This window comes from Hippichthys cyanospilos, chromosome 10 (genome assembly GCF_059441005.1).
Source record: "Hippichthys cyanospilos isolate Australia breed blue-spotted pipefish chromosome 10, RoL_Hcya_1.0, whole genome shotgun sequence".
Classification (NCBI taxonomy): domain Eukaryota; kingdom Metazoa; phylum Chordata; class Actinopteri; order Syngnathiformes; family Syngnathidae; genus Hippichthys; species Hippichthys cyanospilos.
This window is the reverse complement of record NC_142378.1, coordinates 18,629,408-18,655,669: the sequence shown is the minus strand read 5'-3', so window position 1 is coordinate 18,655,669 and position 26,262 is coordinate 18,629,408. Positions and strand designations below refer to the sequence as shown.

The following is a 26,262-nucleotide window of genomic DNA, read 5'->3' as shown; positions in this document are numbered from 1 at the left end:
AGTCAGTGTTTTGCTCTAGGTCAACGGGAATAACAGGGAAAGCATCATGTTAAATGGATGGATAATATTGTATCAGTACCTCTCTGTTTTGCTGAGTCTGTTAATTAGACCGGTTTCTTCAATAATGATGAGTTCTGAGATGGATCCTCTGCTAAAGACACTTTACTTTAGAGATTCCTTTACTCAAGCGTGATAAAGAAGCACATCAGACAGCATAGACCTTTCCATTCTTTCTCACTGTGGAAAAGTCCAGTGATTGATTGTAGACCGTTTACAGTCCAGACTGGATTTATTATCTGGCCCATTACTCAGCGGAGCATGTGTTAGCTGAATCTTAAACAAGAATTGAGCCTTGCTTTTGGAAAGCCAGAGTGGTTGTTAACCACACTATAAATTGGGAAAGTTTACATGCAACATAACATCTTTATGGACTTGCAGTCAGGATGCTGCATTGTGTTTTGCCTAATAATGCGCGTTTTGTATTTATGTTGCATAGCAACCTAAAGGCACGGTTCCACAATTAGAAAGCAATCATTAAAAGCATTCATTACTATTTGGAGCAGCAATTCAGTTTTACTCGCACGAGGCCTTTTAATTAATGTGATTCATTTGAAATTCCTTGGACAATAGAAATGAATAAAATGAGTAGAAACATTATCCATCCATGGTGTGGATGGATAGCTTAGCTGCTTATTCTCACAAGGGTCATGGGTGTGCTGAAGCTTATACAAACTGTCTTCAGCCAGTGGGATGGGTACACCCACTTTTTGTCAGCCAATCGCAGGGCACATAAAGACAGACAGCCATTCAGGCTCACAAACATATCTCAAGACAAGTTAGAGTGTTTAATATACCTACCATGCATGTTTTTGGAATGTGGGGGGGAAATGGGAGTACCTTGATGAAACCTATGCAGGAGCCAGAAGCGAACCCACGACCTCTGCACTATGAGGTGGATGTGCGAACCAGTCTGCCAGTGTGCCACCTTAAAATGATCTATATGATGATAAACATCTACATTACCGTATACCCGGTCACGCACAGGCACATGCATGTGTACAATATCAATGTCATTATTCATCTCCTCCTACCAGTTATTAAAGATATCTGCAAGCTTGCACAGTAGAAACAAAAATTAGGACTATAATTTTTTGTCGATAAACTTGTTGCAATGCACCCCACGATTTGAATGGTTTAATATAAATGAAAGTGTGACCTTATTTTTAACTGTTCTTCAATTTTATTTTCCTTTCTGTAGAACCTCTTCCACTTTGTGACAGACATTCAGAACACAGGTGTGGTGAAGATCCCCGATGCCAAAGGAGATGATGCATGGAAAGTGTACTTTGAAGAGACACCTCAGGAGATAGTGGATGAGTTTGCGATGCGTTACGGAGTGGAGTCCATCTACCAAGCCATGACGTACGTTCCACTCTAGAACTTTGCCTAAAAGCATTTTGAATATGAATGTAAGTGGTTCCAAAATGCTTGTATGTTTGGTATTATTTGCAGTCATTTTGCCTGCCTGTCATCTAAATACATGTGCCCGGGAGTGCCTGCAGTGATGAGCACCCTGCTGGCCAACATCAATGCCTACTACGCTCACACTACTCAAGCTACCAACAACGTCTCTGCCTCAGACCGCTTTGCTGCGTCAAACTTTGGGGTGAGTCACGGTACACAAAAGCAACCAATGTTACATACTCGACATATTTTCACTTCATTTTCACTGATAATGATTCATGTTTCTTTCTATTGTATACACAGAAAGAACGGTTTGTCAAGCTTCTTGATCAGCTTCACAACTCCCTGAGGATCGACCTGTCCATGTACCGAGTAAGAACGCTCTCTATTCCGCAGGTTACTTAGTTGTATGGATTTATTTTCCCAATTGGGGTTGAATTTATCCCCAATGTTGTGAACTCTGCATAACTCACAAAAAGAATACAATATATTCCACACACATTCACAATATCACAATATATCACACTAATAGCATAACAGCCCCTTTTTTTATTTGTTTGATATTTGTTTTTTACTTTTTTTGGCCGCGGATCAGACCACTAAGGTCTCCGCCTTTGGCCGCCGCCCAGCTCACTATACGCGACCTCTTTAGCCCCTCCCACAGGTGGTGAGCGCATGGGGAGGGGACCCATTTTGTCCTTTTGGGCTGAGCTCGGTCAGGCCCCATGGGTGCAGTTGACTTAAGTTGCGAGTAGCTCAACGATGGTTCGTATCTTGAAAAACTCTTTAACGCAGGGTACTCGTATCTCAAACCACCACTGTGTTGCCTTTTCTAATATAAATCGTCTAATTTGGGCTATTTTCACTTGTGGAAGACACTACATTGTGTGTAATTGTCGGCAATCACACTTACACACACAATTGCAAAATCTATTCTTGTGTGACTGCAGAACAACTTCCCAGCCAGTAGTCCCGAGAGGCTGCAGGACCTCAAGTCCACGGTGGACCTCCTCACCAGTATCACCTTCTTCAGGATGAAGGTACCCTTCATTCCTCATTTATCATAGACTTTGGCCTCCCGTATTTGAAACTAAAAAAGGCCTCTGTCAAACTTGTGTATGTGTGTACGTTTGTGTGTGTGCGTGTGTGTTTATTCAGGTCCAAGAGTTACAGTCTCCACCCAGAGCGAGCCAGGTGGTGAAAGACTGTGTGAAAGCCTGTCTTAACTCCACTTATGAGTACATCTTTAATAACTGTCATGAGCTCTACAGCCGGGAGTACCAAACGGACCCGGTAAGCAGCTCAGCGAGAGCCTCAATACTAAAACACATTCACTACAAGTAAAAAGGAGAGCGAGAGACTAAAACACTAAAACACATACACTAAAAGTAAAAAGGAGGGTTGTGCTGAGTTCAACTTTACTAAATCTTGCATTTTCTTGGCAAATTTAAAGATTTCTATCATGCATTTCCTGGTTAACAGCCAATCAGAGTGAGCTTGTCGCACTTGGCTTGTAATTCCGTCGGCATCAGAGAAACAAACAGCTCACGGGATGTCTATCCCGACAATTACAACAATGAATGAAGCACACCTTTGGCGACAGTCTCATTTCACCATTTTTAGAAGCGTTCCCATCACTTTTTGGTCCGTCGGCAAAACAGGAGTCTGTCTGTGACGGGCCGACTAACAGGCACTGACATCTGCCCACCCTTGTACATTACGATCGAATCACATGCAATTGCCTACAATCGTTCAGAATCGTATGTTTTATTTTCTCACCAGTTTCAATTGTAATCCTGGTGGGGAACATTGTCTTAAATTATTATACCACAGTTATTTATTCTTTCGCTTGTTCAAAATGCAAGGCATGAATACAGTATACTTTTTAATTGATGATTTGTTCTTTTTTTTTTTTCTCATTTATCTAGGCTAAGCAGGGCGCAGTGCCACCAGAGGAGCAGGGGCCCAGCATCAAGAACCTGGACTTCTGGTCCAAACTTATCACCCTTATTGTCTCCATCATCGAGGAAGACAAGAATTCCTACACACCCTGCCTCAACCAGTTTGTCTTTGCCCAATTCTGTCTCGTCATCTGTTGTGTTTTTTTTTTTCTCCTCACACTTTTCTGCCATTTTTCATCCAGATTCCCCCAGGAGCTCAATGTAGGTAAAATCAGCGCTGAAGTGATGTGGAACCTGTTTGCTCAGGACATGAAATATGCAATGGAGGGTGAGTCAACACAGTAACTTTCTTCTCCTTGGGGTAAATTTGATGCTACTGTAAACAATACTAATCCACTAATGACCGCGAATATATACACGGTTTCATGATTTCTGTAGAATTTTCAACTTGGAGATTGACTTTGCAAGATTCCAACGCTACAAGGTTTTTCTGCCCAGCACAGCATAAGATTTCTTTTTTGGGCTTGTTGGGCCAGAAATGCAATGGAATACAGGACAATGTTCAGCCTGTTGATCTGCATAACATAAAGAACACGTCAAATGTAGTGAGTAGGCCAGCCAATGCTTCAAAACTAACCTTAGTATACATTTATACATGCAGAGTTTAGCGGCACAGCTAGCATAACTTAGCCGCTAGCTAGCAGTACTTGTGAAGAGTTGAGTAGACATCAATGAATATGCTGACAAACTTTGATGCTGACGGCCTGATAAAGTTGCCGTTCTGACTGATCCTTTTTGAATAAACCAGGCTGGTTCAGATGTGTGTTCTGTGGGTTTTACGTCACTTCGTCTACCTCTCAGTTTAGATTTATAACAAAATATTGATGATCAAATAAAAATAAAAGAGAGACAGCTGGTGAAAACGCCAAAAAAACAAAAAAACAATTACAGTATATTATTTCTCACGTACTGTAATTAAGTCTTGTAAATTTTGTACATTTGAGCCACCATTACAAACAGTATACCAATCTCACTTGCATTCTGACGGCAGACAGAAACCGAATTCTTAATTCATAGCTTGCTGTTGTTTATTTATATATTTTTAGAACATGAGAAAAACCGCTTGTGCAAGAGTGCCGATTACATGAACCTGCACTTCAAGGTCAAGTGGCTTTACAATGAGTACTGCAAAGACCTTCCTTTCTTCAAGAGCAGAGTGCCTGAGTATCCTGCGTGAGTCGAAGCCTGAAGCGTGGCGATGAAAAAATCCACAATTTTCCCCCTAAATGTTCTAATGTTACATAGGTGGTTCGAGCCATTTGTTATCCAGTGGCTGGATGAAAACGAAGAAGTTTCCCGGGACTTCCTGCACGGTGCTTTGGAGAGGGACAAGAAAGATGGGGTAAATGCTTTTTCAAAGTGTCACAAAATTACTGAGCTGTTGTTGATCAGGGGGAATGACTGTAATCTCTTCTTTTGTCCTTGCTCAAAGCTATCACTTTCCTCCTCCCTTGCAACGCCTCTTACCGCTCTTTTCTCGTCTCCTTTTCCAAAGACTCCTTGGCATTAATAACGCACGTACACACACACACACACACACACATACAGACATACATAGCAATGTGCTTGCAAGCTTCAAATAGCTATAGTCAGTTAACCCCTCGGTGTCGACAGTGGCACAGTTCTTAGTGCCAACTTTGCACTCAAATACAGTAGATCCCATTTGCAAGCATTTAGAATTGAAATCATGGTACTGTTTTGAACCTCAACCTGTTTTGAAAATCTATGGTACTGTATTTTTTGGACTATAAGCAGCACCGGTATATAAACCGCACCAGTAAAACCTGAGCAAGAAAAACAAACAAAAAAAAGTCACAGATAAGCCACACCAAACTGTAAGACACAGGTCGTAAATCGATAAATCGCACTGGACTATAAACCGCAGGGCTCAAATCGTGAGAAAGAAATTGAGGCTTATAGTCTGAAAAATACAATACTTTTCAGCCTCCTGGTAATTTTTAATGCTTTTGTTAGATGTATCAAGATCAATGGCCCAAATCGAGTCAAAATTGACCGAGAGGTTAAAGGTCCATCTAATCCTGGATTAAAGACCTCATTCCAGAGATTCCGCAGCAGGAAAACTGACCTTACCTCATTATTGAGACTCCCTGGAGGAACACCTGAGTACTCTGTTGGATGTGTAAAAATAGATTTGAAATCACAGCTTATTGTTTTTTTTCAGGTATGGGAATGTCCAAAAGGTGAAATTTTCTGGTATAGAACTGGGAAGTACTAAATTTTACTAAGAATTTTTTTCTCCCATTAATTGTTGTTTAATTGTTGCGGTTTTGTTTTTTTGTTTTTTTACTTTTGTTTCCAAGATAGCACATGCACAATGATGAAAGCTCAAACCTTTCATATTTTAGTCTGACCAGAATGTCTCGTGCATTTGTTTCACATTTCCTTACAATCAGACAAAATCCCTGGCTAGAGGAACCTGAATATGGCTAAAACGACCCTAAAATCTCTGCTTCAAACAGAATGGTTGAATTTAACTATGTCTCAGTGAGTCTTTATGAACTTGTCGTGGCTCTACCCCTGACAGGTATTTATTTCTTTCCTCAGAGCTTCCCGCTTCCTCTTGTCATTCTTTGTATTTTTTTTTTCTGTCCTACAGTTCCAGGTCACATCAGAACACGCCCTCTTCTCTTGTTCTGTAGTGGATGTGTTTTCCCAGCTCAACCAGAGCTTTGAGATCATCAGGAAATTAGAGTGTCCAGATCCTCAGATTGTTGGACACTACATGAAACGATTTGCAAAGGTCAGTCATCCATAGTTAAATAATCATCAAAATACATTTCTGTCTTCAGTGGCCCCGAGAGTGAGCCTTGAGCAACACCAAGACTGTCACTATTGTATTTTCCAGCACTGAATGCAAATAAAAATGGCACGTTATTTTGTTTTTGTTTTTTAAATCTGGTTTCCCCCTCCAGACTATCAGTAATGTACTACTGTCCTATGCTGACATCATCTCCAAGTTGTTTGCCAACTATGTCACTATGGAGAAAGTGGTAAGAAGAGAAATACACATTCCTTGTGTGTTTTTTGCCTGTTTTTCTGCTAAAAGAAGCAACAATTATGTCATTAAGAAATTAATTCTATGTGCTTCAGCCCTGCATCCTTATCAACAACATCCAACAGTTAAGAGTGCAGTTGGAGAAGATGTTTGAGGCCATGGGTGGAAAAGATGTGAGTCCTCCTCTCTTTTTCGCAAAATCCAACATTAATTTTGTTGAGCAAAAGAACTGGTCAAGATACAACACAATTGTAGGTTCTGCAGTAAAATACATGCAAACGAGTCAAAATCATATAGTGCATAATGTTCCGGGACCTAACGGTATTTTGACTATTCGGATTTTGCTGCGAGTTTCTTGAAAACGCTTTTTCTTTCTGTGTGTTTAGCTTTGTGTTGAGGCCAGCGACATCCTGAAGGACTTGCAGGTTAAACTCAACAATGTCATGGATGACTTGAGTAGAGTCTTTTCTGTCAGGTAATGGGGCACACGCTCACATTCTTATGTACGCTCTATATTGCACACCTGTTTAATTTAATCGTACACACTTTTTAAAACAGTTTCCAGCCTCACATCGAAGAGAATGTGAAGCAAATGGGTGACATCTTGGCACAAGTAAAAGGAACATCAAATGTTGGCAATGCCAGCAGTGTGGCTCAGGATGCTGACAATGTATTGCAACCCATCATGGAGTTCCTGGATAGCAAGTGAGTCAACTATTTTTCGCTTCATTGAAGATTGCACAGTACTGCTGTATTCACAAGAAATCAATTGAAAAAGGCATTCTAAATTTTGCCAATTAGAAGTTGATTGCCGTATCCAGTGCTATGTCACGAGCTCAAAGTCAAATGTCACTTCAAAAACTCTAACAGTTAAAGGTTGTGCCCTTCTGAAAAGCTTTTCTCCTCTGGTGGTAGCCATGACAGTTCCATGATGTACCCTAGGCTCTGAATTCTCTTGTCCCGAATCAGACCTTGGCGAGACTTGAAAATATCTCACTTAGAAGACATGGTTGACCAATTACAGAACTGTTGTGAAACACCAATGAAAATGTGCGCTTGCCCCTCAACTCTCTCATGCTGCAATGGTGCTTCTTGAAAGTGCTTCTTGACCACATGCCCTCGCGGTGTTTGTTAAAAATGGCTCTGTGTTATCTAGTGGTGGCCAAGCCGGGTCCTCAAAAGCCACAATTCTGTTTGTTTTCATGTTTCCCTCAACTAAAACACCTCATTCAAAGGTTCAGCTCATCAGCAAGCTTTGCAGAAGCCTAATAATGACCGTCACTTATTTGGAACTGTTTTTGGGAGTGGTTTTTGACCATAGGGCCCTGTGTCTATTGCAGAAAGCAAAGCTTGAAATGGAGTTTTGCATCACCTTTTGCCATGTAAATTTGGGACTTTGCACTTCTTCTAAGTACACGGAGTTGCTAAAATGAGAATGAATCGCCCACTGACAGTCTCAGAGGGTTTTGGGTGGAATGAGGTGCAAGCTCGGGTCATGGAGGCCACGCCTAAGCGAGTGGCCCTGAAATGGTACACCTTGTCGAGGTGTGTGTACAGCAAGTACGGCCTTTTTGACAAAAGGCAAAATTCAGAGTTTAGTGATCTTCAGGAAGGGAGGCACTGGCATATCAACATTATTGATACAACCCAACCTAATGCATTTTTTTGCACCCCCCCCCCTCGACTCCTGCCTAAACATAAGTATATGAGCTCACACATATGCATAGCCACAGTGAACAAGAGGAAGACGAGCAAACACCAATGAACATGTTAGTTCAAACGCCAACAAAGCAACACATGAAGCAAGGCTGCGCAAGACAATTTGAAATCCTATTACACCTCAATTAAAACAATTCCATTCACAGTTACGCTACATACATTCACATAAGTAGCCCTTTTTTTCCACATCATTTGATTAGAAAGCATCCCAACAGACTCAGAAACCAAACAATAAAGCGCTGGAACAAAGCACACTGTTAGAGACAACTAAGACCCTTTGATTTACTCTTATGCCACATACAGTACAATTACCTCAAGGTCACCTCCGGGCCACACACAGGAAGCCCTTTTTCAGATCATTTGATTGCAAAGCATCCCGAAACCCTCTGAAACCAAACAATGAAGGGCTGAAAGAAAGGATGCATGGTGCAAAGTGGGTTTTAGGATGCGGGGTTACTGGGGATACATGTAATAACTTCATTGGGAACAGAATGTTCCAAACCAGAAATTACCTGTCATTATCGGTCATAAAAGCTTTACTTGGCGTCATAAATCATTCACCTTAACCAGGTGTCAGCAACCTGTGGCTCTAGAGCTGCATGCAGCTCTTTAGCACCGCCCTTGTGGCTCCCTCAACAAAGACTGGCCTCATAGCCTGCAATGCTGTTGCAAAAATAAAAGGCTAATTATTGTAGCCACTTAGTCATTTCAATTAGGAAGCAAACACATTTGTTTTTGATCAGTATGGCTCTTTCAACATTTTGGGTTGGCGACCCCTGTCCTAGACTCTTTTGATTCCTTCTTGGACGTTTGCGTAAACACCTTGAGTATCATTTGTCGTTTCCTCTCCATTTTACCCATTTTTCCTCACCATTCTTCACAGCTCGCTATCCATTACCTTTCCATGCTAATTATTTTTCTTTACTTCCTGTCATGATCCCTGCTCATCTCTTACCAAATGCACTTCTGCCACCCAGTGGTCGTTTTTATAGCAAAATAGCAATAAAATGACTTTTGAGCATTGCGTTTTGCAGGGGAGTTACATGGGAACCAAGAAATGCCTTTTGCGCAACAAAAGAAAAACATAAAACAGATATTTACACGTGTTTGGGAGGGTGGCAGAACTTTAAAATGCGTTTTTACACAGGGCGGCTTGCTGAAACAGTGGTTAGCACGTCCACCTCACAATTCAGGGACTCGAGTTAAAATCCACCTCGCTCAAGGCCTTCCTGAGTGGCGTTTACATGGTCTCCCTGCGTGGGTTCTCTCTGGGCACTCCGGCTTCCTCCAACACTCCAAAAAACATGCATGGCAAGTGTGATGGGGGTGCATGAACGGTTGCCCGTCTCGCAATTAGCTGGCAACCAGTTCAGGGTGTCCCCCTCCTCCTGCCCGAAGCCAGCTGGGATAAGCACCAGCAACCCAACCCTTGTGAAATGGCCGAATTGAATGCAAAGTGAATGCCAAAAAGAAGATTTCAATTGCTCATCAGCACACAGTGCTGAAAATCCAGTGGTTTAAGTTTAAGTCTTGGTGCAACCTCCAATGTTTGCAGAAGTGTTCCTTTATCTAGTGTGTGACGTTACCTCTTATGCCAGTGATTTGAAAACGTTTTTGTCCGCACTATTTGTTTATTTTTTTTCAGGTTAAGCTCCGTATTATGAATCGACTGTAGACATGTCCAAACCCGGTCCTCAAGAGCCGCTATCCTGCATGTTTTTGAGGTGTCTTTCCTCCCAACACACATCTGATGCATTGGTTGATGGAAACATCAAAAACATGCAGGATAGTGACCTTCCAGGTTTGGACATGCCTGATCCACTGTACGTATATGTTTCTCCAGTGTTAGAAGTAAGGATTCCATCGTGTTATGGTTAGCACTCTAGAATTTTAATCCAGTGATATGAGTTCATGTCCTAGTGGAATAAGGATTCCTTTAGTCAGTAGCTTGGACCAGGGTTTGATAAAATAACACATTTTGACCTACATTTTACTGCCATATGCCACAACCACCTTATGGTGTTGTGGTCTCGGAGTGTAAAGTTCAGCACTCTGAGTCCATGGATGTCAGTCTCATTGGTACCTTAAAATGTTTTGTTGCTTACATGGTGGTCCATGTAAGTTTAATAAATGCTTTTAATCAATGTTAATAATAATCATCATTTTCTGTCCCCCGCCCCTCCCTGTCTCATCAGCCTGACTCTGTTTGCCAAGATTTGTGAGAAGACGGTGTTAAAGCGTGTGCTGAAGGAGCTCTGGAAGCTTGTGATGAACACCATGGAGAAGACAATTGTTCTGCCACCACTCACCGATCAAACGGTGAGTGCTCATCAGTAGAGGAATGCATGAGTCATAAAGGGATGCACAAGATGCCACTAGGTACTAGTACATCAAAAAGCTATAAAACCAATGCATATTGTAAATCCTGAGGGATTGTTTTGTCTTGAGTTCAAATATATCCACTAGTGGTGCAACGAATCAAAAAAAAAGTCACAGTTCAGATCAGATCACTGATTTGAGCCATGGGTTGGAGTGTTTTTAATCAGCAGCAAAAATATAATTCGAACTTGTCTTTATTTTATTTTATGAAACAACGTTGCCAATTGATTAAGACCATCAGCCCATGCCTAAATGAATAAATATTATTCCATCCATCCATAATCTTAGCCCCTTACCCTCACGAGGGCCATGGACGGGCTAGGGCCTTTCCCAGCTGTCTTTGGAAGTGTCTCTGATTAATGAATCACACATCTTTCAATTCTTCCCTTCAAGACAGTGTGATAGGGATCTCGAATAAAGAAGAAAGGATTCCAGCTTGTGGGACCATTTTTATCGCATCCCTGCAAATAAAATCTTGGTTAGTTTCCCATTCCGTGCCTTGAAGAAGGTACGCCTCGTTCAAGTATTCTGGCGATAATGTTCATCATAGTACGTTAAAGAAGGTGTGAGTTTGATTCTTACTGCACGTCGAAGAAGCTTCATAGAAATTTTTCCTTCAGTTTTTCTATCAGAGAATTTTTTTTATTTGTGTTTTTCTTCATTATTGAACGTCACACTCCCTTGCATTGGATTACGCAAATTTGGTATGTATTGTGAGCCGTCGCATATTTTGCTACAAGAAAAAGTTTGCACAGTAAATGTCTTAATAACTACTTTATTTATTTAATTACTTCTGAAATACTTCAGAATCCGATTTGTTTCTAGCCACACTAGTCACATCAGTTCCTTGTGAGAGTGTACATTCAAAAGATAAAACATTTCCGGGAAAAAAAAAAGATTCATTTTACTGCCAAAACACTGGCCTTTTGTTTTTGAAATTATATATACTCTACTAACAGAATTTTAAGAACTCCTTGCCTGAAATTTAGGTACCTAGGCAACATCATTTCACAATCGCAACAGTTTCGCTCTGATTTTCACATTAACACATGTTCACATTATTTTTTGATTGTATATTTCAAAGACATTTTAAACTGAGATTAAGTATACAAAATGCAGGTATAAGGTGTAACATTGAGAAACAGAATGAAACAGTGCCGGCAAAGTATCAATGCAGACTGCCCAATGTGTTGATACACTTTATGAGGCCTCATCTACCCATCACTGGCGTAATTGTCTGTTTCTTAGTTTTCATATTTAGTGATTGGGGATAGCTTTATGTTGATGTTGGTAAGGGAAGATAAATGTCTGAAACACATCAAGTTATCTGTCACGCCAACAAACGTTGTGGGGCCAACTTCAAAAAATAAGCCGAATGTATGAATCTATTATATGGTAGGCTCTATTTCAAAGTTAGCCTTTGCATAGGCGGTACTTTACATTGAATATGTTTGTAACTTCCTTGACATGTCCTATGTCCGGAAAAAAAAAAAAACAAAACCAAACAAAAAAACTATCCTTTTCTTCTTTTATTTGAAGTACCCGAATTACTCAATAACAGTTCAGTTCAGCTCTAGTTTCCAAAATGCAACTGTGGCATTTTACTTTCAAACTTTTTAAATTTCAAATGTTTTTGCTACTATCAAGTGCGACCTTGGACTGATCATGTTCCTGTCACGCGAATGTTGCCTTCAGTGTACCGCAACTCAAGATAGGTCTTTTGACTGTGATGAACAAAATGTTTAGACAACAATCAACCTACACAGACACATGCATATATTATATTCCACATCTACACTGCATCATATCATTTGCATATCAGCTAAGGTCTGCTCTCCACTATGTTAGCCAGTGTTATCCCAAAGGATGTGGCTTTATTCCAGTTCAAAAGAAAAGAAGGGTACATTTTGGAAAGCAGCCTATTTTGTTTTATTTTATATTTATATATGTGTGCTCTATTTATGTTTGGTTATCATCTGAAGAGCCTCATATCACTTAAGAACCTCATACTACTGTAAAAAAAATATTGATTACAACATAGTATTTAAATCTCCTACACGTATACAGTACGCAGGTCCTGAATTCAGGTCTTAATTGGTTTCCTCCAGTACTTGCAGGGGTACAGTTTTGTGTGATTGATGTGGGGCTCTTTACAGCTTGACTGACCCTTCTTTCTGGTTGTTGTGATTACTGTTACATCCTGCTCCCACCGCTCTCCCTCCACAGATGATTGTAAGTACAGCACTCTGCGTGTGTGTCTGTCTGTCCGTCTGCGGTGATTCCTTTCTTCTTGCTATATGTGGCTGCGATTTCTTGTTTGTTTGTTTTTTGCCCCCCCCCCCCCCCCCTGCATCTCACAGTCTCACCAGCCTATCACACCTTCTCTTTTCTTCCAGTGTTAATTCAAAAAAAAAAATGAAATGGTGAGAAGGGAAACAGATCAAAATCATGACAAAACAAGTTGTATTTTGTTGTTTTCACTGATAGAGGCACTACTTATATAATCGAAAATCATATAAAAGTAGCATTCATTTCACCTTGATTTTATGCCTTTTAAAGTGCTATTCCTGTTAAACATGAACTTTGTTTTCTTACATTAAATAGCATAACTGCAGAGCTGCCATCCTACAGTTACTTCCTGAATATATATACTGTGTGTGTGTGTGTGTGTGTGTGTGTGTACATATATATATATATATATATATATATATATATATATATATATATATATATATATATATATATATATATATATATATATATATATATATAAAGTTCGTAACACGGGGGCCCACTGTACATATATATATATATATATATATATATATATATATATATATATATATATATATATATATATATATATATATATATATATATATATATATATATATACAGTGGGGCCCCGTGTTACGAACTTATACCGTTCAGCGGCCACACGCTCGTAACTCAAACTGCTCGTATGACGGGCAATCCAAACCTATGTTAATTAGTGAATGCGTGCAACGCATGCAAAAACCTTAGGTAAAAACATCACGACTTTATACACATATTAAAAATGAGTAAAATAATCTACTGTACAGTTAAATTGAATAACATATACAAAGGAAAAATGACATTTACCTTTGGGGCAACGTGACTTGAGCTGGGTGGAGGCGGAGGGGAGCAGAGACCAACTAGCAGAATGTCTTTATTTATTTTCTTAAATGGGAACTTTTCTCAAACTAGAACATATCACCGGCGATTTCCTTCTCTTTAATCCATAATAGAAGAAGCCTCTCCATTTTGTTGTCGAGCGAGGGTCGGCCCCCGGCAAGGAAAGTCTTGCCCTAGCGGTTACGGCCATACTCACGAGCAAGGTTAACTATGCGTGCGCCTCCTTCGTATTTTTTTTTATTATCTCCTGCTTCGTTTCTATTGTCATCATCCTCTTACTTCTTCCTTTACCGCCATTAGCAATTTTAGCAGCCACGTCTAACAGATAAAGTCTTCACAACACACCGACCAGCTGTGCCATCAAGCTAGATCCATGTTTTTCAACCGGCATTGTGCCGCGGCACAGCGGCACAGATATTGTCAGTTGTGCCGCGGGAAATTATCCCCCCGGTCCGCTGTCTAAATTTACGGCATTGACTGTGCCGCGGTCAGCACCCTCAAGGCTTTAAATGTGACGCGGTGATCAAAAGGTTGGGAAACACTGAGCTAGATGAAGGCGTTCGGCCAAGCACATCGGCATTTCTGTGATTGATGTGACGCCGGCAGTATATCCGCATCTCCATGAGTGAGACCGGGACTGTGACCTTATTCGACCAATAGCATATCGGCATCTCCGTGACTGACTCCGTGACAGACACCGTGACTGAGACAGTGACTGTGACATTGTAAGAGCAATAGCGTTCAGCTATGCCGTTACAAGCGTGATCATTTAATAATTTTATAATTAATGATTGTACGCATGTCGGATTCTTCGTATGACGAAAGGTTTGTGCGTACGCCGCGGTCCACGCTCGTAAGTCAAAAAGTTCGTAAGAGGGGGAGTTCGTAAACCGGGGGCCCACTATATATATATATATATATATATATATATATATATATATATATATATATATATATATATATATACGCACACACACGCAAAGGGGTCGTGTTATCCAACATACATCCTAATTATCTTTCAAGTATATTTGTTCATTTAAACTTGTTCTTTAAGTATTGGCAAAGGGAGTATCAATGGCAGTATAGACAGATAGTTGGCAGCTCTGAAGCAGCAGTCAACTGACCACTTTACCAAATTGAAATCAAAAGCAAATTAACACTGCTCTTTTCTTCCTTTCCTCTTCTGTCCTTCTACTTTGTCTTTTGAAAAGACAGACGCATGGTGCATTTCTGGTTGCAACAAGCTCCCTACCCCCTCTTTAAGAAAAAAACCTTGACCAAGCAGCGCTCAACCTTCTTTGGTTCCCTATTCCTGACTCCACCTCTCAAACAGGAAGTGGCACTCCTCGCTTGTGCCTGGTGTTAGCCTTGTTTTTTCCTCATGCACTGGGACCCCAAAAGCGAGGGTCGGTCAGATCCCTTGGGTGCCACCTTCCCTCTCACACCTTTCTCACCTGTTTGAAGTGTTGCCACCCTCAAAGTCCTGGGTTTGTTCTGGATTTGTTGCTTGCATCTGATCTCTTTCAACTCTGCAGTTTTCTCTCAGTGAACTGTACGACGCTATGTTGTGCTGTTTGTCTCTCTGCAGACCTTTCATGTCGGTCTGTCTTGGTTCGCTCGTGTTCTGTTGTTCACCGGGATGGCTGTAAAGGCGGTTCTTTTCACGTCATTATTGCTTCTTAACCACGGCGGCTTTTAATGCACAGTCCAGATGGTTGTTAAGCAAGGCTGATTTTGGTCCAAAAAGATGCATTTAAGGTGTTGGCTGAAAATAATCACAATACCCTTAAAGTTCTAGGTGATGATGTAAGGGTTGGAATTCATTGAACTTAATATTTGTGTATGTATTTTGGTAAGCTTAACAGTCAAGTGTTAAATAATGATGTCGTACCAAACCCCAAATGCATCAAAGGTGTGATCTTAGGTTGTGTTTATCATGTCTTAAATAATTTTCAGTACAGTATACAACGTAGATATGTTTTATAGTGTGAGCTGTGTTATAGTCATAGACTAGAGAAATGATTTTCACAATTTTAATCTAGAATCAAGATGTAGTGAAAAAATTGAATACCAACCTAACTTTGTACATCGAAAAGCATTTACCTGTCTCATGCTGATGAACAATTATACTTTTTTTTTCAAAACACACTATATGGAAAAGAAAATAAATAGTGTATCATACAGTATAAGGCACAAGTGTCAAACTCAAGGCCCGGTGGCCAGATCCAGCCCGCCACATAATTTTATGTGGCCTGCAAAATACTAATTATGACTTTTTTTGTTTTCTGGCTAAAATACCAAATTTGAAAGTTGTCTTCAACTATTACAAATTTGGAGGGAAACAACAACATTAATTTGTTACCAATACAGCTTCTGAACAGTTTTTGGCAGCTTTCTGATTTAATGTGTGACGATCATTCTTACAATTTATTTGAAATAATCGTGATTATTATTTTGGCCACAATCGTCGGGCTGCACAATTAATCTAATTTTAATTGTGATGATGGTATTTGCTGCCACGATTAATTAAGCTGATCTTCTGCGATGTTTACATTTAAAAAGTCAAGCTTTTTTTTTTTTAATTACAGGTCAAATAAAGTACTTTGTCATCCTACCACCAGGGGGCAATGTTTTCCGCATGTTTGCATTTTGGAAAAAAAAAAAATGGAAGAAATTCACTTTGAAATGACCAAAGATGACATTTTGACTGCTAATTGATTAAAATTTGCTTAAAAGTAAATAATGTGTTTGGTTCTAAGAAGGCTTATATTCTTCGTTGGTTTGCTCTCAGCAAGTAAGTTAGCTGTGTTGCCTTGCGTGCCAAGTTTTGCCATATCTTGTGAATTTGTTTTAAATATTGTTTAATGTATTTATTTATTTTAGTTTATTATTATTATTTGGAAGTATCAAGCCCTGAAGCCTTGTTTATATACTGCTTGTTTAAAAATCTAGCACTAAATAGATGTTTAACCAAACATGATTGTGACAATTGTGATTAATAATCGCGATTTCAATATTGACCAAAATAATCGTGATTATTATTCTGGCTATAATCGTGCAGCCCTAGACCACAGTCATAACGGCCCTTCAACAGACACTATTAACTACAATGTGGCCCATGATAAAAAAAAAATAAATAAAAAAAAAAAAAGAGTTTGGCACCCCTGATAAGGAAAAGGTCATGATCTTACTTGAATAAACACAAGGACAGTATATTAATATTATGAAGTCCCCCCAATAGAATCTTTCACAGTATGTTAAAAAAAACATGACATTATCTGAATAAATTCTAGCTGTATTCACGTAAATTTGCACTTGTTCATCAAACACCTGCATAGCCTCTTTCTTTCTCTTCAGCACATATATATATATATATATATATATATATATATATATATATATATATATATATATATATATGCAATCCTGTTAGATAATGCTTAACTTCTGCCAGAAAATGATTGCAATTGCAAGTGCTTTGGGAGTACTATCTTCATTTATGTTACTTATTATGAAAAAACAAAAAAACACAAAAGAGAATTAAAAAAAAAAGTCAAATCAATTATCAATTCACACAAAACTCCCCAAAATGGGGCAGACACAAGTATTGGCACCCTTTAAAAATCCAGTTAAAATTGATTAAAGCGGACTAACCTCTGTCCTGTGTCCGTGTGTGTACCACATTGAGTATGGAGAAAAGAAAGAAGACAAAAGATCTGTCTGAGGACTAGAAAAGCAAAATTGTGAGGAAGCATGGGCAATTAAAGTCCATCTCCAAAGACCTGAATGTTCCTGTGTCTACCGTGCGCATTGTCATCAATAAGTCCCTCCCTCCCCAGATGTGGATGGAAAAGAAAAGTTAACGTGAAATTTCAATGAAAGATTGTGGGTGGGCATGGTGGATAAAGAACCTCACTAACATCCAAACAATTCCAAGCTGTCCTGCAGTCCGACGGTACAACTGTGTCAACCCGTACTATCCGTCGACATCTGAATGATTAGGGACTCTATGGTAGGTTACCCAGGAAGACCCCTCTTCTGACACTGAGACATAGAAAAAAAAATATCCAGGCTGGAGTTTTTCAAAACTTACCTGAGAAATCCAGAAACGTTTTGGAGTAATGTTCTCTGGCCAATTTTGATTAAAGTAGAATTTTGGGGGAAAAGGCATCAACAAAGCTTTTACAGGAAAAAAAAAAAAAAAACAAGGCCTTCAAAGAAAAGAACACAGGCCCCATAGTCCAACATGGTAGAGGTTCCCTGATGTTTTGGGGTTGCTTTTACCTCTGGCACTGGACTGATTGACTGTGTGCATGGCATTATGAAGTCTGAAGACTGCCAACTAATTTTGCAGCATACTTGTATGGCCCAGTGTAAGAAAGTTGGGTCTCCCTCAGAGGTCATGGGTCTTCCAGCAGGACGACCCAAAACACACCTCAAAAAGCACTGGAAAATGGTTTGAGAGAAAGCACTGGAAACTTCTAAAAAGGCCAGCAATGAGTCCAGACCTGAATCCCATAGAATACCTGTGGAGAGATCTGAAAATGGCAGTTTGGAGAAGGCATCCTTCAAATATCAGGGACCTGTAGCAGTTGGTCAAAGAAGAATGGTCTAAAATTCCAGCAGAGCATCGTGAGAAACTCATTGATGGATACTGGAAGCGGTTGTTTGCAGTTATTTTGTCGAAGGGTTTGTGCTACCAAATATTAGGCTGAGGGTGCCAATACTTTTGTCCTGCCCATTTTTGGAGTTTTGTGTAAAAAAATAATTGATTTCCTTTTTTTGAATTCTCTTTTGTGTTTTTTCATTGCAATCACAATAAATGAAGATATTACTATCAAAGCATTTCTAATTGCAGTCATTTTCTGGGAGGAATTGAGCATTATCTGACAGAATTCCAGAGGTGCCAATACATATATATATATATATATATATATATATATATATATATATATATATATATATATATATATATATTACATAGTGGTTGCATCCCAGAGCGCGCTAAAGGAAAGCAGGTGCCACCTCTGGCAATGACAGTGTCATTAAATGTGGACTCATGTTGCCATAGAGAGTGCGGCAACTGCCGAGTGCTCCACGTATTAACCACATGCTCTCTTTCCAGGGGAGGCTGAAGAGCGCTTCTCACAGCGACGTAAGAACTAAACCCCTTTAGATACATGTCTCGTCTCTCTCTCCTCCATGTCTTTTCTCCGTGTCTTTGTCTTTCTCCCCCAGCTCCTCATTGAAAGTCGTGGGACTATAGATTTGGTTTATCCTCACGCTTCCTTATGTTTTCGCACAACATTCCTCATCCCTAAAAATGGGCCAATTAGATGGTAACTGCCTACAACCTTTCAGCTGCGCTACAATGGCATAGAGTTAGGTACAGGAGTAGGACAATTTGGACAGTGACTATGAGTTTTATGATTTTGCCTGAATAAACTACCGCAGTGGTTTTGCAACAAAGCAGATGTGATAGATGTATAGGCCAAGAGCAGTTAACTTGAAAGAACTTGTGGTGGAGAGGCAGATTGAGAGGATTACTGAGAATGGCAAGGCAGGAAAGTCAGGGACAGTAAATCAATGTACAGAAAAGTGCTTGATAAACATGAGGAAAGACTAATGGTGGCGAACTGCCATTTTGTTCAGACTTGGATCCTTTGTTACGCTATCAATTTTAGGAGGTGATGTACATTGTATTTTCAATTCATTTTCATACCCTGATGATCATTTAAAATTTAAAATCATCCATGCTTCTGAATTTAGGAGAGAAAAATGTGATATTTTAATATGTTTTCAATCCACCGTTAATTCAATCATTTTAAGATAGTTTGCGTGATGAGTGATTCATGTCATATGCAAGTTTGCTGCCAAGGACGAGCCACACCCTGGGATGAAAACTGTTTTGGTGTCACACATTTTCTGTCACACATCTGTCTACTTTATCAAGTTTAATTCTGGGTGATATCGATTTTTATTATGGTATAACGTTTTAGGCAAAGATTTTCAAAGTCTTCAGTGTCTTAAATCCATTGTGGTGGTTTATAATGGCAAAATCATAACCGAGATTAAGTAAACTGTGGCTTGTCGATTTATTCGCTCTGTAGTATGAAGATGTAGTAAATGTCTACAGTTCCTGCACCACACTATTGTTAAGTAGCCATATACAGTGTGTGTGTGTGTGTGTGTGTGTGTGTGTGTGTGTGTGTCTGCATTCACTGTGTGTAGCTGTATGTTTGCAGCCAAGTGCTCTGAAATACTGAGAAAAAAAGTAGTCTGATATTTTGTAAAGAGGTGGTTGTTTATGTATGTCGCTGTCTTCTGTGTAGTGCTGCCTTGTACTGTACTTTTAGCATGATCAGTCACTGTTGGACTTGTCTTTTCAGTCATCCTTTTTTCTATCTTTTTCCTTCTTTCTGTTTAACCCTTGCAGGGCACTCAGCTCATCTTTAATGCTGCCAAGGAGCTGGGTCAATTGTCCAAGCTGAAGGTACAGCAATTTTTATCCTTTTCATAATCCATCTTAATATAGAATTCAGTCTACTTAGCAATGCCAGTCATAGCCTAATGTTGACAGTATTTGACAACACATCTGTTGGACTGATGTCGAGAAGTAGCAAGTCAGCAAGCTAAACTCAAGCTAATCTCCAGCTGTTCTCACTGCTTCCACAGGCTGGATAAATTACATGATTTGGGGTATTGTTGGATATTGATTTGCATACGTGTATGTTTATACCAATGTATAGTAACAGTTGTTTGATGTTCAAAGTTGTCAGTTGCACCTGTTAGACACTTGTAAGAAACGATGCACAAAAAAGGAGACAAGGCATTCGTTTTCTTATTCCGCTGCACTCTCCCAACCGTCTCTTTTTATTTGATTCAGAAGTCTCTAATTAAATATGTGTTCCCACCCTACAAAAAAAAAGAAGAAAAACATGACCAGAACTTCTTCGCCTTCCGTGTGTGTGTATGATTAGTACATGTGTGACAAAGGATTCTGCGTGTCAAGACATTCTGCAAGATAGTTTGTAGATAACAAGTGAAGTGATATCTGTCAGCGGGTAAGCTTGAGCAGGCTGGTCAGGGCTGTCCTTCCCACAGGCAATTCATGATGGTGGCAGTGATGCTGCGCAACCACATGAACCTGGAAGCACAAATACTTTGCCCCTCATTTGGAGAATTGCCACCTATCTGCTGATCTGGAGTTACTGCCCATTAGGAGAAAGCAGACTAGATATGAATACCAAAGTAAAAAAATTGCCAAAGTTACAGCAGGAAATCAGTCGGACAAAAGTTACAATAGCTACTGCTCATGCTGCAACATAATATCCACAAAAAAAATAATGTAAGCGTGATAAGTGACTGGACTTGAGCTAATTCAGTTGTGTGAAACTGCTTTAAAACCTGAATAATTATCAGATCACCATTAGTTCATTGGAGGATTAACAGACAGTAAATATCAGTTTAAAAAAAAAAAAAGGCTAAAATTAGGCAAGAATGTGCCCCTTTCTCCTGGTTTGGAAAGGGGGCTCAAGTGGGCACAATGTGTTACTTTTCACACTCAGAATCTCGTACATTTTGACTGTGGGAGGGGGCTTCTCCAGATGTGATTTTTGAGTGTTTCCTTCCTCTTCTGGGCACTTTGTTCCAGGAATGTTGCTGTGTATTTGTGATGTTCTGTATAATTTCTTTCTTCACCTGTGAAGCCCTTTGAGACTGTGGTGATTCAGAGCTATACAAATACTTGACTACATTTGACTCGACTTGAAGAAGGTCCTGGCGCTTTGAAAAATCTGCAAATAAGCCTCTTCTTTGTTAACGCCACAGTAGTAATAGTTTGCACCTTCTAGTCTTTTTTTGCCTTTAGGGTAGTTCAAGGAGTCTCCCTAACTGTGCTACTTGTTGTTCAGGAGCACATGGTTCGTGAAGAGGCCAAAGCGCTCACGCCCAAGCAGTGTGCAGTCATAGAACTGGCCCTGGACACCATCAAGGTAGGAATACACTGACTGCAGACTCTTTTCTTATTACATTGCCGCTGCTTTTTTGTGCTCGCCGATGCAATTGTCATAAATCAACCTGAAAGCAGGACAGAAATAACCAAATATACTCACACAAGCAATTACAGTCAGATCAATAAAATCCAGATGGGTTCAATATAGTTCTTAAACACCATTTGCAGTATAAATCCAAAGAAAACGGCACAACTGTACATATAACAACACTACTGTAAAATTCTGTACAACCTTGACACTATAGGGTTTTTTTCATTTTTTAAAAAGAGGCATCAAATCATTTGACAATGTCTTCAGTTTTATTCGACTGATAGTGTTCTGTCCTCCCAAGATGTTAAGGTGGTTTTCGTCAAGGTAGACAAGACAGCGAACAGCAAAATGAGGGCAACTTCTTAAATAGTTGTGTCGATCTCACTCATTTTTATTTTGTAAAACTGCAAAGAATATACACCAATCGTAAGTATACATATGCGAAAATCACATCTTACCAAATGTAGACAACTGTGAAGATTAAATCAAACATACAACCACAAATAATGTTCTCTTCAATATGAAATGCTACTGGGCTAACACGAAAATGCTAACAAGCCAACACATACAAAGGCTGCACCGTTTAGCATGCTGATATAAACTAAAATTAGCCAGCTTATTATCTGTAATGACACGAATGACCAACCATGGGCATATTAGGGTAAATAATATTCCACTAAAGAAAACGACTCACAGACACTCGTGGGCCAGCTCTCGTAAGGACAGACAACAACGTGTGGCATCGACATAACTGCTCCCAACTGGAACACCTCCCCCTTCCCTTCAGAAATGCACTCCCAACAGCGGCCAGAGGCGGCGCCAAAAAACAAAAACCAAGGCACAAGTCTAACTGTGTTAACCGTTCCAGAACAGATAGATTCTGCTCTTTTAAACCTTTTTGAAATGCCAGAAACAAAAATTAGTGAGTCATCTTTTCAGCTTTTGGATGATTGAAGGATTCAGATTATGATTGGATTCAGCCACAAGAAGGAGTCATGTCATTATCAATGTTTTTGTGTGTTTTCTTCAGCTTTAGAAGTTACATTTAAAAAAAAATCAAGCATCAAAGCTGCAGTAGTAACCGAATAACTTTAAAGAATCTTTTTGGTTGAACGGAAAGAGTCAAATTAATATTTTGTAACACCTTCGAATAGAAATGGTCTCAAAGATATTGAGACGCCAAGAAAATCCAACGGTTGATTTGCAAAGTCATTCCTGGTTATCAAGCATTATCCGCATCATATAGCTGACTGAGAAAATTCCAACATGTGCTGAGCTATTTTCTGGACAAAGTGTTTTTGATTGAAAAATGGAAATTATAAAAATTCAATTTGGCTTAACACTTTGCTTACCAAATAATTTTAATCAGTATCAATGAATTATTGAAAAGTAGTAATCCACAATACAGAACTTTATTAAATAATTACCAACAGACAAAATTAGAAGGGGTTTCCAAACTTTTTAGGTTTTAGAGCAAGGTATAGTTAGACCAGTGCTTCCCAAATAGTGGGGCGGGCCCCCCTGGGGGGGTGCGGATGATCCCAGGAAAAAGGCTTTGTTTTTGTCATGTGGAATGTAATTGCACTAAAGATATAATTTTCATCATTTTCTTTTAGTTTCAGGCACTTTGGTGCACTTGCTTCTTTTTTTCCGTTTTAGACTAAGCTATAACCTGTATAAAAATAATTAACAGTTGTTGAAAGTTGATTTATATTGCGTTTTTCTGTTTTTAATGTTAAAAAGGATATATGTGTAGGTACACTTAAATAAATTTCATCAATAATAATCTTATTTCTATTCAGTGCATTGACTGGGGGGCGGGGGGGTTCTCTTTTCTAGGGGGGGGGGCTGGCAAAATATGGTTGAGAAACATTGAGTTAGACTGACTTTTTTTCTGTGATTGTAAAATATGGTTCTCTGGCAGAGGGCATTTGTTAAAAACTATTCTACTGGCTTGGTGGTTTTCAGCAATATTTCCATGCTGGTGGCGTTGGGCTAAAGAAGACGTTCCTGGAGAAGAGCCCTGACCTGCTGTCTCTTCACTACGCCCTGTCCCTCTACACGCAAGCCACCGACAAACTTATTAAGACGTTTGTCCAGTCACAAAATGCACAAGGTAACTTTACCTTTTTTTTTTGCTCCCCTGCCCTCTTATTTATTTTTTTTTCTGGTCCATTGTGGTTCCAGCGTCAATGTTTGATGCCATTCTAGTATTTCCCAAATGTAGCTCTATGTGGTCTAAAAATATGCTTACTACCTCAAGCTGAGTCTCCTGGAGACCTTGGCTGCCTGCAGGAGCACAGAGTTTGCAACGAAAAGAACAAATAACCATCCTCCATCTTCTCCCTTGTTGTTCACCATTTGGCCTCTGTTTATTTAGCTGCCAGGCAATCATGTAACAGCCATGATGTTCCTGAGCACCTCTTGCAAGAGACACTGTTTATGTGGGGAAGTGATAACATTTTTAACAGCTGTGCAAGCCTTTTGAGCTACGCAGGATTTTTTTCTGTGGGCGTGATCACTATCGGAAGAATTGACTTACATTTAAAAGCAAAATTCTCATTTGTTCAATGACATTGTGTTTTGCCACAACAGTCTCTTCTCTTTATTTTGTAGCCTTTATATTGGCTGCACTGCTTCCACTATGTGCATGTAATCAAATTACAGGCTCCATGTTATTCTCATCTGCCCAAGGACCTTCAAAATCAGTAATGCGACTAACTTAAACTATATTCGCATTTGGGGTGTTACTTTAACCAATTTGAGTGGAAAATTGACAATGTTAGCATATACACATTTTCTGATTGGAGGGTCAGAGCAAAATTTGTTACGGTTGGCCACCTTCGACAATAGTACATTTCATATTCTCTGGTGAGTATGATGCATTTTATTTATATGATGTATTTTTTTTTCATGTTATTAGATTATCATTACTTCTGACTGTTGCGTGCTGGTGTATTGCATTTGTATTTACCCTTGATGGTTTCTCTAACTGTAACGTGAGAGTGGTGTTATTAAAAAGTGGATTATGTTGGGGCAGCCCCCATTGAAAGCTCATTTAGCAAAGACATGGCCTGCAACTACAGTAGTCCCATTTGTTAAAGGCCCTTCCAATGTTTTTAATGTTTCTTTCTCCTTTCTCTGTGCACACCCTCCTTCCGCCCACCCCCACCAGTGTTCGGCGGCAAGGGGGTGCGGTTCACCGCTAGTGAGGATGTTTACCCAGAGAGGGGTATGTTGCTCAAACGTTTTGAGACGTCAAAGGACCACTGGAGAGCTTCCAAGTCCAATCCCCTATTTCCCCTGCACCTCCATGTATCCCCAAACTCTCCACTGCCTGTATCGACTCAATATACCGTACCCCCCCCCCCCTCCCCCCCCTTTCCTACATAGGCCTTTCACGGCCCTTTTAAGTGCACTGACACGAGAGTTGAGACCTTTTATGCATTCATGCATGCCACGTAAGCGCTGATGTCTGTATGGATGGAACTGCATTGAATACATACCCGCTCGGTATGTATGAGCAGATATTGAAGCATGATGCGCGGACATCAGACAACAATAGCGATCCATCAGTAGTATGGAGGAGACCTGACGCAGCATGATGTCATCGTGAGATGCCCGATGGAGGGCTGATGTGCAACAAATTATTCTTTATGGGGAACATATTGCAGAAAAGTGTTTTTCATTGCCTGTGCACAAATCAGGCGTGGGCAACTTACATTTTTTTGCTGATCCGGCATTCGTCAGAGCACTGCTCCCTTTCCGTCATCATCGGTCCGTCATTTTTTCAAGCCAGGCAAAATTGTAATCGTCGGCCCATCAGTCCGTCGGTGTATTTTTGCCCAACCTTCCGCCACCACTAGTGGGCGCTATTTTACCTTTTTTTTGTTTTTTTTTTTTTTTGGTCCGTCATTTGTCAGGCGCTGGTCTACCTCTATCTGCATGACACACTGCACTCATAGTAATTCTTTTTCTGTTTTTTTAATTACACTTAAAGTTAACACCATGTCTGTAGTTTTACAGTTCCACTGCAATTGAAACACAACACAGTAATATAAGTGTAACACGAAAACAAAGCCAGCTAAGGGGTTTAACCCTAGGCTATAATACACAACAGGTTTATTAACCCGCACCTGTGGCAAATGCTGGTGGGACGAGCGTGCAATTAGCAATCATCCTCACTGGATGGAATTATCATGCTTTCAGTGATACTTAAATGGTGGATGTTGGCGCTCATTTATAACTGCTTGGCCAACAATTGTTGAAGACACTTTTTAAGAACTTTTCTTTCAAATTTGTCTAAATTTGATCTGTCACATACACTACAAGTAAAACAAAGTATTTTTGAGGTTGAATTTACAAAAAAAAACGTAATTAATTAGTGAATTAAAAAACTTATATCTTGCATTTCCTGGCCAAGAGCCAGTCAGAGAAAGAATGCAAATTTGTTCTGCACCCATTAGTTGCTTGAAAGAGTTACCGCCTTGCTTCCCAGAATGCTCTTTTCTTTTTGCAAAAC

At 39.8% G+C, this 26,262-nt stretch overlaps 1 protein-coding gene across 1 annotated transcript in view; it reads left to right on the top strand.

The window, feature by feature from the left end:
* unc13a (unc-13 homolog A (C. elegans)) overlaps positions 1 to 26,262 on the top strand; it is a 67,624-nt gene that overhangs the window by 31,642 nt on the left and 9,720 nt on the right. Inside the window, exons 22-42 of the mRNA XM_088424871.1 lie at positions 1,259 to 1,422; positions 1,513 to 1,666; positions 1,768 to 1,836; positions 2,415 to 2,504; positions 2,623 to 2,757; positions 3,393 to 3,526; positions 3,608 to 3,693; positions 4,472 to 4,598; positions 4,671 to 4,767; positions 6,043 to 6,186; positions 6,359 to 6,436; positions 6,537 to 6,614; positions 6,828 to 6,916; positions 7,000 to 7,146; positions 10,356 to 10,479; positions 12,766 to 12,771; positions 18,821 to 18,850; positions 20,132 to 20,188; positions 21,609 to 21,689; positions 23,709 to 23,856; positions 24,916 to 24,972. Coding sequence (XP_088280997.1) covers positions 1,259 to 1,422; positions 1,513 to 1,666; positions 1,768 to 1,836; positions 2,415 to 2,504; positions 2,623 to 2,757; positions 3,393 to 3,526; positions 3,608 to 3,693; positions 4,472 to 4,598; positions 4,671 to 4,767; positions 6,043 to 6,186; positions 6,359 to 6,436; positions 6,537 to 6,614; positions 6,828 to 6,916; positions 7,000 to 7,146; positions 10,356 to 10,479; positions 12,766 to 12,771; positions 18,821 to 18,850; positions 20,132 to 20,188; positions 21,609 to 21,689; positions 23,709 to 23,856; positions 24,916 to 24,972 — 2,095 coding nt within the window. The remainder of the gene's footprint in view (positions 1 to 1,258; positions 1,423 to 1,512; positions 1,667 to 1,767; positions 1,837 to 2,414; positions 2,505 to 2,622; positions 2,758 to 3,392; positions 3,527 to 3,607; positions 3,694 to 4,471; positions 4,599 to 4,670; positions 4,768 to 6,042; positions 6,187 to 6,358; positions 6,437 to 6,536; positions 6,615 to 6,827; positions 6,917 to 6,999; positions 7,147 to 10,355; positions 10,480 to 12,765; positions 12,772 to 18,820; positions 18,851 to 20,131; positions 20,189 to 21,608; positions 21,690 to 23,708; positions 23,857 to 24,915; positions 24,973 to 26,262) is intronic.